At 40.5% G+C, this 21,495-nt stretch overlaps 2 protein-coding genes and 1 long non-coding RNA gene across 8 annotated transcripts in view; 1 reads left to right on the plus strand and 2 right to left on the minus strand.

Annotated features, from left to right (window-relative positions):
* LOC137195520 (disks large homolog 4) overlaps positions 1-3,430 on the minus strand; it is a 69,206-nt gene extending 65,776 nt beyond the window's left edge. The window contains exon 1 of the mRNA XM_067607958.1: positions 2,975-3,430. Coding sequence (XP_067464059.1) covers positions 2,975-3,004 — 30 coding nt within the window. The 5' untranslated portion in view covers positions 3,005-3,430. The remainder of the gene's footprint in view (positions 1-2,974) is intronic.
* The window catches only part of zbtb20 (zinc finger and BTB domain containing 20), a 101,384-nt gene that overhangs the window by 57,991 nt on the left and 21,898 nt on the right, over positions 1-21,495 (plus strand). For 2 of the 6 annotated variants that reach the window (XM_067607961.1, XM_067607960.1), the window contains exon 4: positions 16,522-16,602. The exons of 1 other annotated variant lie outside the window; for it this stretch is intronic. The gene's annotated coding sequence lies outside the window, so the exon portion shown is untranslated. Of the gene's footprint in view, positions 1-15,976; positions 16,603-19,705; positions 19,960-21,495 lie in introns of those variants that run through there. 3 more of the 6 variants (XM_067607964.1, XM_067607963.1, XM_067607962.1) reach the window with 3 other exon arrangements.
* LOC137195522 (uncharacterized) lies at positions 9,844-18,832 on the minus strand. The gene is made up of 2 exons (XR_010931131.1): positions 18,344-18,832; positions 9,844-12,484 (listed from the first exon to the last, which is right to left on the minus strand). It is a non-coding gene; the product is annotated as an uncharacterized lncRNA (long non-coding RNA).

Consider the following 21,495-nt stretch of genomic DNA (forward strand, 5'->3'; position numbering starts at 1 on the left):
CTGCTTAAAAGCCCAATTCGACACTCGGGAGAAAAGCATTGAAACTCTTGAGTGTTCCTTGGTCATCTGTTTTGACAGGTACTACTACGGCGTTTACTAAAACATTTGCTAATAAATTAAATGAAATTGAAAGCTACACCACACACGATGACTTAACATGACCTTAGTAGTATTTGCTAAGTTTTTTTATGTGATAGTTTCACCTATAATGGATTTTCAGCCAGTTGGATGTCATTACAAAAATGATGGACAACATACTGATGTCCCGCTTAACGCATTTTTCAAGCATTTTGGAAGGTTTAGGAAATAAAAAGCAATGTTACTTAGATTTTTATGGATGCCAGATGGAACTTGTCAGTAGACAGATGTGCAAAGATCATACTAGTATTATAAAGGAAAACTAAATACTCACTTGTCTAATTTTCCCTGAATTGCCTCGAGGACAAGAAACTCCTGTTCAAATAAAATTACTTCCTCTTTAATACAAAAGGGCTCACTTTAAGCGCTCTTTAGTTTTCCTCTTAGAATCGCACTTCTGCCTCAGTTGCTATCAGAAAGTGTTATCGTAGGTCCTCTTATTACAGTAGAGATCATTGGAAATTCAGGGTTTAGGTGATTTTTTTTACCAAAATACCCAACGCACTCACCGCGGATGCCATTTAAGTCTTAAAGATAGCCTGGAAGAGCATACTTGTATCGTGTCACTCAAGCTGCTATTCTTCAAAACTTAAAGCAAGACTGAGCACAACTTGGTTCGCTAATTGTTATCAGATATTTGTCACTCGTTGGCTTACTGTGGCTTCACCCACACAGCCAAACTTTGTGCACAGGCCTGCTCGGGGGAAACAACATTGTTCACATAACCTGTTCTACAGTATGTGGGTGTCAGGGAACAGCTCACCCAGGGAACAGCTCAGCCATCATCTGCTACATGATGGCAAGTCACACTCCTCACCTGCAATGCAGCCAGCCTCCATTAAAGTTTAATAACTCACATTTAAAGGAATACACCAAGATTTTTGACAAATCCGACCTGTGATCGAGTTAAATTTTCACAGCGTAAAAACGAGTGAATCCGCAGTTCTCTTGTTTTTAAGTTTTTATTAACTTAACAGTGCTGGATACGAAAGGTTTAGCGGATTTTGCTAATGTGAAATGGTCATCATAGCTTGTATTTTAAAGTTATAGTGTACTGTAATGACAATTTAATCGGACCTGCTTGGCCAATCAGTTAGTGCATCCCTTTACACACTTTTGTGCACTAACTTTCCTCCTTATAAACTGACCATCTGTCTCACAATATCTTGGCAGAAGTTTTTTTTCTCACTTTGATAGTGATTCTGGAACAAGTTTGGTGAAATATCCACTGTTACCAACTGTGGTCCTTCACTTAAAGTGTTTATTTTTTTCCTCAGCTAACTCAGTGAGTCACACTCGAGGCAAATAAGATGCATGAGGGACTGATGTTCAAGGCTTCCAGAGATACCTTGACATTTTCTTCTTCTTCTTTTTTTTTTTTTTTTCTCTCACAAAGAATTTGTCACACCGCTTCGTGTTAGGTAACAAAAATAGGCTTAAAGAACCAACAGGCGCTTACAGTATCAGCAAGTTAGCTCATTAGAGAAATCAAAACTTGTGTTTTGTATCTATACCATAAAAACAAAAATGTGCCAAGTGCTTGCTCATGGGGGAATGTAAATGAAAGAGTACAGTCTTGACCTGCTGTGTGTGAAAAGTGCCCTGAGATAACTTCTGTTGTGATTTGTCACTATATAAATGAAATTGAATTGATTGAATGTAAGCTTTCCACAACATGAAATACTGTCTCCCCTGCCTATCTGACTGCACCTAGTTATCTATGTTTAACTGACCAATAATCTCTGTTGCCAAGGAAACTGAGAGGTTGACGAGCAAATGAATGTAATGTGCCACAGTTAAGCACAAATTTATGTAATCCATTTGAAAGGGCCACCTGTATTTACGTCTGCTCTACACACAGCGAGTCCATGCAAAAAAAAATGTCAAGCCATCCCCATCTTCACACAGCTGTAAGAAGTGCTGTGTGTGTGTATTTCCCACTTTGTGTCATCACTTCCTGCCAGGAACTGCATTCAGGTACAGCTGCTACAGTACATTGTTCACCTGTTTTTGAATCTGTGTAATGTCCACCAGGATTTTTGAAGGTTGGCGGAAAGAAAGCAGCCGTCTGAACAAACAATCTGACCCCAGAGAAGGTCTGTAAGACACAAATGCTCTTTCATTTTTCATTTTATTCATTTTTTTCCCTTTTTTTTTTGCCAATTTCCTGACTAGGACTGCCTCCGTTGAGGTCTGACGCTGAGCACATGTGTATGATATAACACAACGCTCATATCCTGTGTGTGTGTGTGAGAGGCAGATGTGTGCGGACGCATAGTGGGTAGCTATAACGTGTGCCCACTCTCGAGGTGAAGAGAAAGCAGCTGAATATTATGAGGAGATTAGCATGCAGAGTGCCCTGCCATGGTCTCTCCCTGACATATTCTGCGGCTCCGGCGTGACACAAAAGCCCTGCACAAGCAACCCGAGCACTGGCTCTCTCTTGCTCCTACTACATCCACGCAGGTCAGCCAGACCCTGTTTATACACTTGCAAAGCATGACACAGAGTAGGAGATGCAGAGAGAGTGGGAGAGAGGGTCATCCAGAGAGGGAAATATCAAAGAGTATGCTGTCTACACACCTCTCAGGTAGCCCAGCTCACCCAGAGGTTTTTCTGAAACATACAGATCCCCCCCCCCCCAAAAAAAGAGCACAAAGACAGAAAGATAGAAGAATGTTTGTGTCTTATAGAAGAAGAAAGGGCATGTAGATGCCTTAATAACGGGCAGAAAGATGAGTTTCTTCTCCTCTGTTTTCAGATACAGTTGTGGCACCTCTCACTCCTTCTCACACACACACACTGAGCCAGAGTAATGAACAACAGATAAGCTTACCTTTGTAGTCACAATGCAGAGGCAGTCCATGGTATTTGGAGCGAAATATTGGGGTGTATTTCAACCCCCCCAACCCCCCACGACAGAGGGCTGAGACCCCACACCCCTCTCCCCAGCCTGCCCCACTCCTGCGCTCTCACTCTCGTCCTGCCTTTCCCCCCTTTTCTCTCCTTCCGTGAATCTCTTCTTTGACTAACTGAACCAGCGAGGGAAAGAGAGGATGGAGGGAGGGGGAAACATGAAAAGGGAGGGGGAGGGCCACAGGGAAATAGAGAGAGGGAGCGAAGAAAGAGAGAGGAGAGGAGAGGAGAGGAGAGGAGAGAGGGTGGTCTCGGAATTTAGTATGAGAGAGAGAGAAAGAGTGGAGAAAAGGGAAGGTGAGAGTATATCCGCTTTTTTTGTGTCCGAGGCAAGAGAGAAACGGTGGAAAAGAAGGGAAAAAGGGGATGAATATGAAAAAAGAGATGGAAGAAAGGGATGATGGAGATGGAAAGCAGAGGTGGTGGGGATTTAAAAAAAAAAAGAGGGGGTGGGGGGGAGGGAGGGTTCACACTGTGGAAAGAAAAGGGAAAAAAGAGAAAACAGAGAATAAGACAGCGAAACAGCAGAGGATGGAGAGGAAGAACTGAGGGAGGGGACAGTGAAGGAGCGAGAAAAGGAGAGGGAGAGTGGGTGAGTGCGTGCGTGTGTGTGTCTCTCTCTGTGTGTGTGTGTGTGTGTGTGTAGACAGAAGGAATTAGACCGAAAGAAAATGTGTTGAGGAGGAGAGTGTGAATTACATATGCATCGCAGAGAAAAAGAGAAAACATGAAGCACCGCGAGATAGACTTAAAGAAGACCGAAACAGCAGGAATTCGCATTAACCTGATGAAATAATGAGACTGAAAATGCATGAAGGGTTTTCTGCTTGTTGTAGCACTCTGCAGCTGTTGCCTTAGCAATGGTGCAGTTGTTGCCATGGCAATAGGAAGGCTTGTTGTTGTCATATGGTCACCGTTGTAGTGCTGAGGGCTTAGTAAGGAACTCTGCATTGGATTTACACTCCTGTGCATCACTATCTGTGTGGGTGTGTGGGTGTGTCTGTTCATTTTTCATTGGGGCAGAGAAGCATGAAAGACAGTCAGATTTTAAATAAGTAATCACCAGGAATGATGAAGATTATTTGAACTATTACTACATATCCACGTGACTCACCATGTGATTTTAAAACTACTACCAACTATGTACAACCTAAATAACTATGTGTTCTCTAGCACTCCGTATCACAATGTTCACTATTTAGTTTACTTTAAATAAAATGGTGTAAAAAATGTATCAGCTGTACACTCTGCCTTTAAGACGGTGGACCGTACCACTCGGGGCTCGTGTAAGGGGGAATGTGCACTTCAGTGTCTTTGCATCATCAGTTCTATAATTGTACAAATCCACCCCGCACCCCACCTCATCCCCCACTTCCAGCTCCCCACAATGCCGGAGCAATGGTGCAGCAATAAAGCAATTCTAAATGATGAACACACATTTATTCCCCGGGGTGAAGAGTAGAGGCTTTGATCAAAAAAATGTATGGCGCACATACAACAAACACAGACACTTACATCCACAGATGGCCACACTCTACAGATGGCAAGTGTTTTAAATACACTCGCAGCCATGCTTTCATAAATGCCAAGCTGTGTAATTACATGTAAAGACCACAATTACTCTTATCACCACTCTATCACAGTACATACCTGGTAGTCCACACTCTAGACTAGTTATTCTGTTTTTCAGCGTTTGATCATCATATTTTGAATCATATTGAGCTGATAAACCACAAACTTAACTTGTTAGAAGCGAGATAGTAGCTTAATGTGACAGCAGTTTAATGAGATATCCTGAGAGATTCCAGCAGAGGTAGTTAAAGCAATATTTCACCGTCATATAATGTTTAATATCTCCCACTAGCCTTTGATGCCTTCTGACAACTCTATTTATTATACATAGAAAGACTAAAGGACTGCAACCTAAGGTTGAAGATTGATCTTTTAAGAGAGTATCTCTGTCTGTTCTCAATTATAAATAGAGAGAGAGAAGAAAATAGTGTGAATGCAGGGAATGTATAAACAGTGCATGATGATATGAATCTCTCAGGAAGTTGGTGTTTACAATATGAATATTTTGTACTCTCAAACAAATAAACAATATAAGCAATTATTAGTTATGTTCAACATGTGCCATATTTGTTATATATTTAGCAACATATAATATTCTGGAGCAGTAGAAAGGTTAAACTTCATAGACAATCATTTACAACCACATCATGCAGAAAAACTCTCCAACATGTCTCAGACATCGGAGTGTTCTGTGAGTATCTCAGGACTTATTTAAAAAAAGATAAAAATAAGATTTAGTTATTATTGCTTTTATTTGCAGCTTAGAGCACATTTAATTCTATTACAATGGCAATGTTGAGTCTTGACCTGGTAGTTAATTGTTCCTTCAAGTGGCGGTGTTGGCAGTACAACACTCAAAGGAACAACACTGAAATGTTTTTGCTTAAATATTGTTTGTAAAAAAATGAGGGCAGCAACTAATGGTAATTTATTTATTTATTTCAACAATGAGTCCAAGGTGCCCTCTTCCAGTTGCTTATTTTGCCTGAACAATGGTTAAAAAACCCAAAGGAATTATTTTTGTAATTATATGAAATTGAGAAATTTTCCAAACCCTCACGTTGGAGATACTGAAACCTACAAACGGTTACCAATTTTATTCGATAGATTACCTAATAAGATTAAAGGGGACACATTAAGCACGTTTACAAGTCTATATTTTTAATCTGGGGCTCTACTGGAATATCTTTGCAGGTTTCACAGTTCAAAAAACTCCTTATTTAACTCATAGTGACCCTCCCGAGGAGCCCACTCTGTACTGATTGGCAAGCTCTTAGGAGCTGCCCCTCAGGAGACTTCCGTCAGCTTCAGAGGCTACATCAACAAACCATGAAATAAACTGTAGCAGTTGGATTTCACTACTTTTTCTTGTACTTTACACGATAAAAAGTACATCTGTACACGTGCGAGCCGAAATCTGATCCGCAATATGAGAGTGGACAAGGCAAACAACACCCGGAAAAACCTTAGTAACAAAGGCTACGGAACGGACGGCCATGGATGAGCATGCATGATGAGCTGACATCAGCTCGTCAGCAAGGTAGAAAAAACTATGTCAACATCTGTGTCAGTAAGGTAGGTAGGTAGATAGATAGATAGATAGATAGATAGATAGATGTATTTTATTGATTCCAAATTGGGAAATTCTTGAGTTACAGCAGCAGGTTATCCAAGCATTGCACGGGAACAGTAAATACACAGTAAATATACATATCAACACTAGAAGAGAGAAATATATCTATGGAAAAATAAACACAACAAATAACAAAATTAAATAAAGTAGCTCAATACAATAATTTAAGAGAAAAACTTTGCATACACTATAAATATAATAAAATATAAACAGGATAACATATTATATACATTAGACAAGTGTGCAAAGTTGTTGAATTTTTAAAAATTTGAAAAATGCAACGAGGCAGAGTAGGAGTAGAAAGATGTGCAAATTCACCATGAGCAAAGTTACTGAAGGATCAAAGAGTAGAATTTGGTTGAGACAGAAAAAAATGTAGCAAATTAAGTGTTCAGAGCAGGTTGAAATCTTGCAGGAAGCATTTCTACATATGTTAACCTCAAGTTTTGGAACTCTGACTATGTTTCGCAATAGATCCAACATCATAACAATATGTAAATAACAGAAAATCACAAAAAAGCATAATATGTCCCCTTTAACCTATTTTAAAATTGCTTATTAATTCTGTCAACCAACTAATCAATCAACTAATCATTTCAGTATTATGTTATTGTGTATTGTAGTGTGTTCCTGTGCTGTGTTGTACTACAGTAGATTTACCAGCTGAAACAGGTTTACGAGATCATCTGTGAATGTCACAGATTTATTTCCACTTTATGTATCACATCTGTTGTGATGTGAAGTGTCTTTTTGTTTTTAATTGAGTTGATGCTTTGTGCAGCAGCACTCTTGACAGCTTCCTCTTTCACCACTAAACTGAAAAACCTCTCACATAAACAAAATGTAAACCAATCTGTGAGCGAAAAGTGTCCATATATGAAGGTGAAAACATTTTCCGTGTATTTCAGAAATGGATTCAAGAACATTTTATGTGTGTGTAAATATTTCAGTGGGGAACTGGAAGTAAATCATGTTTATAGGAATGCATTAGTAATTAATGCAAGTATGTGTGTGAGGTAATCTAGTGACTATGACAGCTGTCTATGTACATTCACGAGTGTAAATGGTAAATATGAGAGTTTTTATACATATGAAAGGGATTGTTTGAGATATGGGCCATATACGTAGCACATGTTTTCTCTCAGAAGATAATCCTAATATGGCTGACCTGTATACAAGATTATATAATTCTGCTCTCGAGTGAGCAAAGAGCTCTGCGCTCACATCTCCTTTGCCAAAACCTGAGTATTTCTCACGTTCTCAAAGTTATGATTCTTCTGATGTTTGCACGTTTGTGCTCAGTGTAAGCTTTAATTGGCACCAAAACTGAGTTACAGAAAAACAGCATGATATTGATAATAATGTAAATGAGGACAAAGCATACATCTTAAACACTCAAACCTTCCATCGCCTCTGCTACACCCACACATGCACACACACAGTCACACACGCTGTTAAAAATATATCATGCTAGAAGTAGCAAAGAGAAAAAGCTCTCCCTGTGGACAAGCTTGAATACTGAGAGCATTCTCATTGATGTACATCCACAAACCTCCATTATAATAATCCTTTCTAAGACTTGGAAGAGCACTCACCCATAAATATGTTGTCTCCATCCTCCTGTGCCGCTTTGCTTAAAGACTATAGTCTTTTGGCTCTGTGGTATGCCTCTGACCAAAAAGTAGGCCAAGGACAAGCGCTGGTCATCTAAACAGGCTAAACCTAAGCAGAACATCCAGGTCATGGGGCTGCTGACTGAAAAGTGGCCAAATTTATCTTTAGCAGGGACACAGTTTTCATGAGAGCTGACTTATTCAAATGACCATATATTATTTATGACATGTTTGTGCTAACATTTTGGATTAGTCAGGAAATAAAACATGCTCAAAGAAGTGCCATTTTGATTCAAAATATCAACCATTTTAATCAAGAATATCTAAAGATGTTCTTTCGTTAAATTGTTCAGGCATATACACAGTGAACTATTTTAGTATTTATCAAAAGTTTAAAATACTACTTCTCTTGTTGGCTTCTATCTAGCAGAAACTCCATTTCCCCAGTCCAAAAATATTCAGCTGGCATTAAAAGCGAGAGACAATTTCAGAGTGTCAAGGACAAGAGACACCTACAGGTGTCTGCACACTCGCTCGAGGAAGTGTCACTTTTGTTGGTGTTGTTTAGGGGGCATCATTGCTGCTAGCTGGATCCGCCTGCTCTCGGTTTTGCAGCAGCACGGATGTCACTGCAGCTTCCCTGAAGTAAACTATCCTTAGTGCAGGTGATGAGAGCCACGAACCATGTGTGAGTTCCTCAGGAAACAGGCTGCAGGCTGGATTCTGAGCTTTACAGTGTGCATTTCCCAAGGCGGATGTATGTGGCATTTGTTTTCTGAGGGATATGAAGAAAATATCTCTCCAGATTGTGTTTGCGTGGAAGCGGGCTTTGGGGTTTGTTAGATGCTAATAGAAGTGGAGCTGTACACCTGCTAAGCTTTGACAGAGGTGAGAATAGGAGTCTGAGTATATAATCAGCTACTCACAAAAAAAACACTGTAAGCTGTTCATTTCTATCTGATTTTACTAAAAGAAAAAAGGGATTATGTCACCCATACTCTGTCAATAGCTACTCTCAGGTATTTAAAAACATAATCAACCCTAATTTCTTTGTTTTGTTCAGTGTTCACTGTGATGCCCCAGCTTTGGGGCTTGTAGATTAAGCTGACAATTAAAGGGAAAAAAAATGCTGCTACTTATGTGGACATGCATCCAATCTATGCCACTAGTCTCTGTAGTCTATTGAAGATACAGTGTAACCACCTCTGTGCCACTCATACTGACAGAGAAAACATTGTTCTCCAGCTCAGAGAGCCTGTCTCACATTTCCTACATGTACCAGCATGCACTGCACATCAGTGATGAGTCAGTGGCGAAAAATCCAATTCTTTTGAATGACTGAGAGCTGATAACATCGCTCAACACTGTATAATTCTCATAAAGTGACGCTGAAATGTGTGTGCGCCACCAATTATCCAATCATGTTCGGAGCTGGGTTTGTGAAAAGCCACTTCATCGTCTTCTTGTTGAATTGGTTAGACTAGAAGTCATTGAAAAAAATAAGTCCTCATCATCATGGCTAGCACTGCTTGTGCTGCCAGGTGGGCACGAGAGGCAGCCTGAGCCTCATCTCCTCTCTCGTTTGCATTTCCTCAGCTGTGTGTCGACTGCTTTGAGTCAAACAACATGATGTACAATGGAAAATATTTCATAATGTTCTCCCGTGCAGATAAGCTGAGAAGTTGATTGGCCATCCAAAATGCAGTTCTGAAGTCAGACTGTGCCGTGATACCACCAGGCGGAGAGAGAATGAAACTCAAACCCTCCCTGTAGTCCTTGATACGTCAGTTGATGGTGGAAGTAAACCAGGCTGCTACAGAGAACACTGGCAAAGTGTTGTGGGCGTTACACGCATGCCAGCACCATGACTAATACATGGAAACAAGGCTGAAAATCACTGAAAGGATCATTTAAGTTGCAAGTTCTTGGCTGATTACGCCTGGAAGTCAAATACAAATAGAAAACAGACAAAACAATTATATATTTATTCACCGTTATGTGCCAGATAGACAGCTCAGAAAACAAACAGCACGTTTTAATCACCTCACTACTGCACACACTATATGATTAGCCAGCTCACTTCCACTTGTCAGTGCATGCTGTCTGCTTAGCTGACGGCCTGGCAAAATGGCATTTGGCACACTGATAAAGCAAATCCAGAGGCTCACAGTGAACAAGGTGTTTCCCTGACTAACACTAGCCTAGCTCGCTAGCTTGCAGTAACCTTTCCTTGCTAATTATTTCCACCAACACACAGCTTGCTAATTAATAAGCAGCTGGGGAATTCCAAGGCTGCTAATACATTCACTTGTCCACTGCAGCATGTAATGATATAGCTCACATTCACCCTCCTGGCATATCAGTCTGAGTAACAGAGCTGGTGGTAGGAGTTGAGATGTTTGTTTTTTTTTCCCAATTCCAAAGCTTTTAATGTTTGCAGGGATTTTTTTTAACCTTCTGGGGAAAATGTATGCATTTAAGCTGGTGTGGGAAGCTGGAAAGAATCAATTATGCTCACAAAGGTGGGATAGATAGATAGATAGATAGATAGAAAGATAGAAAGACAGACAGACAGACAGACAGACAGACAGATAGAGTTGGCCAGAAATTGTGTTATTATTATTATTAAGCATATGCAGTTCAGATTGTGCTTCCTGAGGACACTCACTAGGTATAAGAGCCTTTTACTCCCTGAGTGTTGATTGGAAGGCATCTCCTCTAAAGCTGCCAACAGTGGGATAACAATCTTCACCCAGCCAACCACACGCCATGTGGCAGAGTGCCTTGCTCATCTTCTCAGCCAGAGATAAGGTCTTACTCTCTCCGCTTGATTAAAGACTTGCAAATGTTTGCTTTGAGTTATTGAGGACTTAATATCTAAAGACAATGTATAAATGCAAAATTGGAGTTTGAGATTGCATCATATACAGTTTTTTTTCCTTCAATTTAGTATCTTTTTTAAACAAAGCTCAGTATGACCATGATTATGACAGATTTTACTACCCGCAAACTTTTTTTATTACTATTTTTTTTACTGAAAAGCAGGGATTTTAGAAATTTACAATAGGCTACCACATTTGACTGAACTACCACGGTCAAATGTACGTTTTCTCATCCGCTAAATAATATAAATCACACAGTTCTGTTTGTAGTTACTGCTCATTGTTAAGCCTTTCAGCCTTGATACTCAAAATGACAGTTCAAAGACTCTTTAGGATGTTACCTAACATTGTGCTGTGGTTGATTAAAAAAAGACAAAAAGCTGTCGTCTCTTATTACATGGAGTTGAATGCCATCTCCTGGTGAAATGATGTACTACAAGAAATGGGCCTTAATTTTACATATTGCAAAACTAACTACAAATTCCCACATTAATTGTGATTAAAAATGTTTACCAACCCTGTGGATCATTACTGTAAGTGTGATTGTGGCAGCAGATTATGGTAAGTTTAACTATCAAAGAGGCACTCTAGGCAAATTGTTGGTGTGTGACCATGTGTGTAAAAGAAAGGCTTACATCAATAAACCCCCTTTATGTAGAATTGTCTTTTCAGTGATGTTTGGGATGTTTTACGGGACCATTTCCTGCTGTTGTATGTCATATGGTTGCTGCCAGCAGTGAACAGGGTTGTGCTTATTAAACTAAGGCTTGTGGCTTCAATGTCTGGAACTCATAACAAATTGAAAACAACTGAAAAAAAATCAGCTAGAGAGAAAGAACAGTGAAGCTAAACATATTCAGCAGACAAGACCTGTTTGAACACAGCCAACATCGTCATTTTTAACTGCAGACTGTCGGTGTTTGCACTTTGCCTTATTAACACCTCCTGTGTTAAACCAGCATAACAGATGGCAGTGTAACTCTGCTGCAGGCTATGGGTCCCACTTCAAGGTATTCAACTGTTAAGATGATTGACAAGGAACTGTTACAACCGACGGGAGGAAGGGCAGATCTAACAATATGCTGTTGCCGTAAAGAGAAAAAAAATGCATATTATACTCTCAAGTTCATTGAGATTGCTTCATGTGTGAATACCAAGTTAAAAAACAACACTAATGAAAGGGGTACTGGAGCGTTGTAAGCTAAAGCTTCACCAATGAATGAATCAGTGAATGGGGCCAATGAAGAATTTCAGGATGCTAATGGAGAGTTTAACCTTCTACGTGTGCCCAAATAAAACAATTGTGTTCTGGCTTTGTGGCAGGACCTGCCATGTGCAGAAATAGAAAGCAGTTTACGTCTCACACCCCCCAGTAGTTGACAGCAGGATAAATGGGAGGTTGTCAAAGTCCGGGCTTTGAATCGCTCTGACATTCCTTCTCGTGCCCACTACCACCTGCCACGGCTGTGACTGCCAGCCAGTCACCTGTATGGACATTCAAGGTCTTGGCCGGGCTTCTGACAGAGCAGTCGTTGAAGGATGAATGTCTGTGCCTCCTAGGGAGAAGCAAAATTACTCCGACACTTTTTCCCGCCAACACCTGGAATTTGCTCACTTGAAGAACAGCCATGTCCAGCTGATGAGCTTCCCAAGGCCTTCGGAGGAGCCAATTGCAGCCATGCACTGGGACACTTATCATCATCAGGTCATCCATGAAAGCTCTAAGGGGGCTGTTGAAAGACAGACATGGTCAGGGAAGGGGCTTATGGCGTTCCAGTTGCTGACATGATTTACATATTGATGGAAAGGGTAAAGACGACGACTGAAATAGCCTCTCCTATATGGAAAATCCCCTGCATGCACCATTACTTCATCCATGTACAATTTTTACACTTCAGACTTTCTAAACTTGTAGGAACAACAGCTTAACATTAATATTTACAAGACATAATGTTTACAGCTATGAATGAAGACAAGTGAAACACATTGAATAGCCTCTTTTAAAACACTAAACATGAGGTTGTTTTGTGTCAGGTAAATAAAAGTGAAGGGGGAATGTGCTCTGCCCTCAGGCAATTTAAGACAGTCAGTGTAAAACTTTAATTATAACCAGGAGAGAGTTGTTGTTGTCAACATTACAGAAGGGTTAAAGTCATCTAATCGCTATTCTGAAGCATTAGTTTGTGCTTGTGGCAAACAGAGGTGAGATGAAGTATGAATCATAAGGCGGAGAGTTTCGGAAGAACCTGTGGAGACCGGTGACACATTATTCTTATATCTCAGCTAGAAGGCTGACACAGACAGGGGCCCTTGTGAGCTGAAAGACAAGTGAAGAAGCCTATCAATCATTTATACCACTTGGTCCGTGTTCCCGAAAAGACAGCACTGTAATAACTCATTTATGTTACCTAGATTGTCTTTCTAAAAAGGGACAAGAACAAAGCAGCGTTTTCGGTTGAACTTGTTGTCGTCGTTGTCCCAGTCTGAGATTATGACAGATTCAGTCTAACCTGAACAACCTCTGAATTCCACTATGTGAAGGTAAAATCAAACTAGAAGAATTAAACCTGTCAAACAAGCTACTGCTTTTATAGATTCTTTTTATTTTTATTTTGTTTTCTCTCTAAAATCCTTAATTTCAAATAACATATGATTCATTGAAGAATGGGTGCCGTTCTGTAAAGACCGCGAGCTACGGTTTCACAGTTTGTCTCACCTCACACATGTAACACCACCTGAATAAAATAAGTGCAGTTTTACTGTTTCTGCAGAGTCGAATAACACCTAGGTAGGAACAGAGAGAAGTATCAGCCCAAAAGCAAAAAAAAAACAAAAAACAACATTTGGCAGTAATGTGAAGAGGCTTATTTTTCTGTCACGTCTGGCTTGTCTGTGATCATTTCATGTGAGTTTCAGTGAAACATGTAACACTAATGTTGTCGCTGACACATTGCACAGCCACAAAAAAAAAAAAAAAAGTTATTTTAGGCCCAATAATTGACAAATTAAGACCAAAGACCAAATAACCACAAAAAAGAGAGAGGAATAGCTAACAAAGTAATGTTATCATCTGTACTTGTCATCTGTCTGTAGTCAGTTTTGAAGATGAGAGGCAAGAAGCTCTCTGCATTGCAAAGTTACTGTGCATTACAAAATATTGCGAGCTTTGGGTAGCTTGTTAGCAATTTTTAATTTTAATGGCCATTCATTTTGTCTCTCAGAAACATAAAACATTACAAAGGAAAAGATGTTGTCTTTGCTGTTGTTTCTTTATAGCTGCAGTAGGTGAAACGTGAAGCAGAAGGAAGTGGGATGATAGCGTTGTCGTAACTGCTTGCTGGATCCCAGATCACCACAACATGTGTAAAATTTCTTCAATATAAGCTCAGATACACCGTGTACATCCTTGAGGCTTTAGGTGTGACGCCTTCACTGTAGCGGTAAAAACTAGCTTCTATAAGAAACCAACTGTGACAATGATATGTTGACATGCACGGACGCACACTTATGTTCCCACTTGTGAATCATTTCGAGTCATTGTACTGTTGAAGTCACAAACGCAGACTCAGAGTAAAAAAGGTGTGTCTTACTTTAGTTGTTGGTACCCTGGAAAAGGATTTCACAGTGAAAGGAAAACACATCTATTGACATAACATTGAACATTGAATAAGATGTTATGTGGTGAAAAGATAGTGGGCGAGTATGGTATGACCTCACTGACCAGTTTCAAGAGCATGGAGGCCTCAAGGCCAGTTTAGGTAAAATGAGCTTGACAGTGAAGAGGAACAGCAGCAATATCACACTGCCACACGTTAATAGAACACTTCAGAAAGAGAAAATGTCACTGGTCGTCTAAAAAAGGGTTTTATTTACATCCAAGGTTACGGTAAAGTAAGTTCAGCACTTAATATGTGACCAAGTGTCATTTAGAATCACCTGAATGAAATGTGTACATACTGAATAGGGTCGTAGTATGTGATATTCTTCCACAATATCTGTGTTAGTGCTTGCTAACATGTATACCTAGCAGAGGTTAAACTGTGTTCTGGAGTGCAACTTTTCAAAGCTTGTCAGGTGATTGTGCAGAAATCAAGACGTAAGCACTTAAAGACGTAAGAATCGTAGTATGTGAAAGAATAAATGGATCAATCCTGAGAAAAGCCCTGTTCCTCCGCACCCATTAGTAGGTTTAAAACAAAGCAGGCTTAGGAAGGTACATTTTGAAACAGAAATAATGTTTTTAATAACGTTTTTAATTGCAAATTGAATGAAAAACTAATTCCACTTGCCCTAAACCAGTTTGCACCCTGTCAGTTGCCATCCAACCTGTAATGAGTTGTCTAGACTCTCTGTAAAAATGAATTGCCTGCAGGTCATTCAATAAATGGAATATATTAAATATATTAAGAAACAAAAGGACAAGACCTATGAGTGGACTTGGACAATAACATTGTTATACTGAAGCAAAGAGAATGTTTGATTTATTTCCACGTTCAGGGTACTTTTAGGTAATAACTTTCCTTGTCTCGTTTTTTAGGCCCAAATTTTACATCCAAGTAGTCGCTTGCAAAATTCCAGCTAAGATAAATAAAGCCACTTTTTAGTTTTGGTAGCAAATTTGCCGAAAAGTTGATTTCACAAAGGAAACAACGACATTCTCATCAAACTACATATTACTCAGTCCTTTGCACCTGAGGGAAAATCATGAGGAACACATTTGAACAGCGGAGAAAGCCAGAGAAGTAGAATGAATGAATGAATGAATAAATAAATGTCCAAAAAAGAAAAGTCATAATGCTGCCCTCTGTTGGTTCTATTTAAAGCCAAGTGAGAAAAGACTTGACCTGCCATCATGACACTATGCTCCAGTTTTACCTCAGAGAACATTTTAGCTGAGGCAAGAATTTGATTTTTCATGTAAAATATTAATCGTATTAATTTTTTTTCGTCGATCGTAATGATGTGAGTTGTTAAAGGTCAAGTTGAATCAAATCAAAATTCAATAAATAAAATGTTTTTCTTTCTACGCTGCAATCTGTTTGTGAGTTTTTTCGCTTTTGTATTTATCAGTGGGGAAATTAATGAGGAATTAGTCAGGAATGATTAATGACCAGTAACAGCAGGTATTACCTGCCTGTGTTAGTTACGACAGTGGTCCAATCTGACAATCAACATGTTTTAGCAGGTTCAAGTGTCAAGACTTGAAATTTAACCCCCCCCCCTAAAAAATGTTATTCTCTCTGCAGTTATAGAAACATTTTAAGTGCAGTATCATTATATTTTCTTTAACTAACACTTTGTGCTCGCTTGACTCAACTATTGATGAGGAAAAACATTTAGGGACTCAAAATACAAAAACTGTTACAGCGTTAAATGTTAAAGGACAACTGCTGCTGACCCAGGGTTTATACTGTAGAGGAAAATGTGATTTGTCCTTTATCTCTGTGTTGCAAGCCAGTATACAAATTTAGTCAAATCTGATTCAACTGTTGTGCTGTTGAGACCTTTTTTTGTAACTTAACCAATTTAGAAACACTGTAAATATTAATAAAGATAGTGAGAGACTTTATTTGAACTGTTTTATCATCTTAAAAATGTCTATGATAGGGGAGAGCAGTAAGACTAGCCTTACTGCTACTGTTTGAACACATTCTAAATGCTTTTGTGAGCTTTAATGATTGATGTTTAAGAAGTTTCACTGTATTCTTTCAGTAAATCTTCGTCTCTTGTGTAATTGATGCTGCTTTCATTTGAATGTACTTTCCAGAGCCAAAGGAACATGAGAAACAGAAGCTTCTGTGAGTGACTGCACATAAATTTCATCAACAACTGCTTAACCAACTGTTCAGTGAGTAACAAAGATTTTACTATGGTGAAAGAGGGAGGAACAGGTTAACTGAAAGATCCAAGTTCCTTCAGAGGAGAGTGAAACCGATAAAACTGAATAGGAAGAAGCTCAAAAAGGATCCTCCAATAATTCTTCCTGATAGACATTTTGTATTGCCACCTATGATTTGTATGAGTGCACAGAAGGGGATTGGGTAATAGGGGGTTTGTTTGCCCTCCCCAAAATAAAATCAACGATTGAAACTAAGGCCTGGAGAGGGAAATCCTAACAGGGATCCTATATACAGAAGGATGCAAAAATGGACAAAACACAAGCCACCTAAAACAGAAAATGAGCCAACCACCATTTCCTCAGCAGATGAGGAGGAAAAGCAATTAGGCAAAGAGCTGTGGATCATTGTTGAGAATGTAGCATCTGGCCAGATTTTGCTATCTTATCGGGCACCAGCCTTGCAGATAAGGTGTTCCCAAATAGCATGCAAGTCAGAGCAGAGTATCCTGGGCAGCTTCAAAAACAATTCCTTCTTCTACTTCTCTACCTGGGTTTAATTCTCAGCCGCATCCCAGCGAGGAAAAACCAGCAAAACTGCTAAAAGAAGGGGGAGGGAAGGATCTGACGAGCCGTACACACCCACACCAGCAGGCCTGTATCCTTCACTACAACCCGCACACCATACAGATAGTCAGTGGCAACTATCTGAATATGCAGCTGCTCTGTTGGGATGCAAATAAATCCCAAGCAGGTTAGAAATCCACTTCCAAAATCCACTCTCAAGTGCAGAGTGGATGCAGACAGGTCAGAAACAAAGATCCATACAAAATACACAAGAGTCAGGTCAAGGATCAGACATCAGCCGACCAAATACTTGCAGGAATGTCAGACGGTTTTAAACAGGAAACGAGGGCAGGAGTAGAGAAAAGGTGAAAAAGATAAGACAGATAGTGAGAATCTGGAAGAACAGGTATATTCTCCCACAGTCACACAGGTCTAATGTGGAAGAAGCAATCATATCAAGTATATTCTCAATCACTATATTCTATTTCCTATTTTTGTGTTGTTGCATTTTTCCATATTATCATTTTATTTCTGCTATTATTATGGCACAATTGAGGAAAATGTCTGTATAATTACATTGTAATTATTGTTTTATTTTATCACTGCACTCTGCATGCATTTTTAAATATAAGCACATGGGAACAAGTCTCATTAATTAAAATTACTATTCAATGAATATCCTATTCTTCTGTAACTGCTGTGCAAAAAATAAACATTTTAAATTATAATTTTTGTTGTTCTCAGTGGAAACAATAAAGGGCACGTCCGGCACATGCTAAGCACTTAATGCAGCAACTGAAACAAAATGTTTTCTAGGCTGAATCCTCCCTGCACATGTTACCGGTTGAGCCAAGCAAAGTATCTGAAACACTGTTCACACTGACGTTCGGTTTATGATTCCAGAATGACACAATTCTGACTTTCTATGAACATTAAAGGCATTAAAAAAAAACAACAACAACAAACGCAGCTCATTGTCGGTGTGCAAAGCAGCATATTAAGGCCGGTGACGCTGTTCCTACGGTGTTCCTGGTTAATGTAGGTCAAAGCAGTGACGGAAGGGTGTCCTCCGTTGAACCCGCGGTATTAAACCTCATCACAAGTCCTGCAGATGGCGCGCACAGTCAACTGAGTGCCCTCCGTGCTCACCACGGTGCTCACACAACAATATCCGTATGGAGCCTACCCAGTTTGAGAGATGGCGATTGTCTGAGGCGACACCTCTGTCTCCCTGTACAGCTGGAGGGCTGCGAAAGCAAAGTTCAAGAGTGCAGCTTTTTTTTCTTTCTCTCTTTTTTTTTTTTTTTTTTTTTTAAAGGAGAGTTTTCACACCCATTACGCGCAGCAGCTCAGGAGGCAGGACAGTTTATCAGACGGGCTGATCGAGTAACCTTAGTTGACCTCTTTGTCAGTAAAAGCTTGTCTTTCAAGGTGCAGAGGTGGTTAGACTCAACGCCCTCTACCCGCTATACTACATATAATCCACAGACATGAGTAATATCTTGAAAGTATCTATTAAACACTACCCTCAGCGTGGTTCATTATTCAGATCTGAACTACAGACAAGCGTGTGCGCACACACGCACACCTGTCACTGTCTAGACAGGGAGGGGGCATTAAGGCGGTGGGTGCGGGGGGGATCCCCACATGACCCATTACTGCTTTATTCTATACCAGCCAGAATATATCTCAAGGCGCTGGATAATGACAAAAAAAATCAACAACAACAGGAGAAAGAAGCAATCGCTCTACCAAATCTGATTGGCCGGACTGAACCGACACCAAATTTTTTCCCTGCTCACTAACTCGAGGTCAGCTCGGGACGTTAAAAAATAAATAAATGAGAAAATAGAAATGCGTAGAAAGTAGAAGACACTGCAGACAATCTAGCTTGTTGGTGCCGTCGATGATTGACGGCGCCGCCATCCAATGAGAAACCGCGGCGCAGCTGGCTCGCTATACTGGCAGAGGCGGCGTCCAATGCAAAGTTCAGACGCATGATGGACATATAACTGACAATTCCCCTGTCCTTTTGATCCAGACTGGGGATAGATTTGAGAGTTCATTCACATTTGTGAACGCGGATATTTTGAACAGTAGGCGTTACAGCCCCTCAACAATAAAAAACTTACATATATTGAATAAAAAAAAAAAGGTGGGATTAATGGGTGAAGTGAGCGCTCTCGCAGGGGTGCAACACTCAAACCCCTCACCATTTACAGGTTTCGTTACGCACCATCACTTCTATTTATAAAAGGCTGTGTTGTTGCTCAGGAGAGAACTTAAACACCTCGAGTAGGAGGAACACTACTACTACAACTACTACTACTATAACTCCCACCACTTCCAGAGAGCCATAATGGAGCCGGTTTCACCGTCCCACCGTGCGCCCTGCGATTGGGGGGCACAATAATGTTGACGGATTTCTGATCCAACCCAAGACAGTGCACTGTTCTTCCAATAGCAGCTTTAAGTGAAAAGGCGTGCCTGCCTTCCTGCCTGCCCCCCCCTCCCCTCCTCCTCCCACCTCCCCCCCCTCCTCTCCACCACCACCACCACCACCACCCCTCAAAGTACTCGATGTATAGTTAAAAAATGGGAGGGCACACTTGAACCGAGCTGCTCTATGAAGGTAGGCTGCAGCGTGTGTTTATTGATGAGATGAAAAGAAGATGGAAGTGAGAAATGAAACAAAGTAAAGGAACATATTAAAGAAAAAAAACTATACGCGCTTCGTCGGGGGAAAACAGGGGGAGCCGTGGAAACGCTGTCGCCACTTTTTGAACGAGCTTCGAAGTGCGGGTAAGAAATTGAGAAAAGTAGGAGAAGGGACGGGTCTTTGCAATATCTATAGGCTGACGCTATTATTAAAGGGGAGAATTGAGAGGAATTTCCTATATCGGAGATTGAAACGTGCTCGTTGGCTTTCGGGTGATATGCATGAAATGCCACTGACTTCCATGTACTACTTCTTGGCTGGCTTTACCATCCAAATATTACGCTGTATATTATCGGAAACTTCATTCTGTAGAGGATCTCAGACGTTCAATAAATGTGACGCCAGTGTGCGGAATGAAATGCAACGACTCCTTCATGTTAAGGAGAGAGGGGGGGTGGTGGTGGTGGTGGAGGGGGGGTTCAGTTTTGGCTGCCAGGGGTTTTTGTTGTCCATTTATAATCGAGTACAAAAACGCGCTGCCCTGGCATGACGCAAGTTTCCCATCTGTCACTATTCTCAACATGCCCCTTTACCTTTAGCCCTTCACTTTCGGATTTGCCCGTGAGCCGGGGCCAGGCGACACTTGAGAACAATACTGTGGTCAAACTGTGCTCGCAGGTCTGTTTCTCTCAATCAGCGAAAGCCTCAGCGATGCCTGCTCACATTTTACACACTGTGAGCCCCGAAACAACTGTGGCAGCCGACGTGCGCATTTGGCTTTTAGGTCAGTTATTTGAATAAGAGGAAACGCGTTTCCTTATTGTAATTAACCAATGTAATACACTCTCAGTTGGGAAAAACCCCTCCATTTCTTAAATACATTTCAGTTTGTTGAACTTGCCGGAAAGATGGTTTCGATGCCTGAAATCCATCATTATAGCAGCGGCTCATACAGCGCTTATAGTCAGACAGATGTCTAGCCTACATTTTTTTAAAAATGCATTAATATCAGTACGGATTTATGAGATGGGGTTAAGCTGAGCAGAGCAAGGAAGAAGGCGGGCTAATATTGTGTCTTGAGGGTGAAACAATATACTGCAGGTTCAGTTTCTGAGAGAAATCTGAACTAGATCCAGTGGGACTCCGGTCTTGATTTTTTTTTGGTGCCATGCTTCGCCAAAATGAATGGACACTTAAATTGTCGCAATCCGCGTTTATTTATAGCCTACAGTATGTGAAAAATGTTTACGGTGTGATGATGTTATAGCAAAAGGATGGCCTAGATATGAGGACGTGCTCTGGTGTAATTAAAGTTGCAAGAGACGCTTCCTGTGTGCCTTTTGAGACATTTTGTTGCAAAATATTCAGGCAACCCGTGATTCATTTGCTGCTGCTTATTATAGGACATTATAGGAGTGCTTCACCACTTGAATAAAGTTAAAATATGTTGAGCGTTAAGGGCAGTAAAATGAATGGAGCAGCGACTCCCCAAAATTCTCTGAAGGGGGCCATGAGGAGTTGATCCGGAGCAACATGTCAGTCTTGTTCTTTAGGGCTCCATCCATCCGTGTGCGCGTGTGTGTATGTGTGTGTGTGTGTGTGTGTGTGTGTGGCTGAGAAAGGGACAGAGATACAGTATGAGAGTGTGCGTGCATGTGTGTGTGTGGCAAACAGATGTT

This window comes from Thunnus thynnus, chromosome 13, assembly GCF_963924715.1.
Source record: "Thunnus thynnus chromosome 13, fThuThy2.1, whole genome shotgun sequence".
NCBI classification, from domain to species: Eukaryota; Metazoa; Chordata; class Actinopteri; order Scombriformes; family Scombridae; genus Thunnus; species Thunnus thynnus.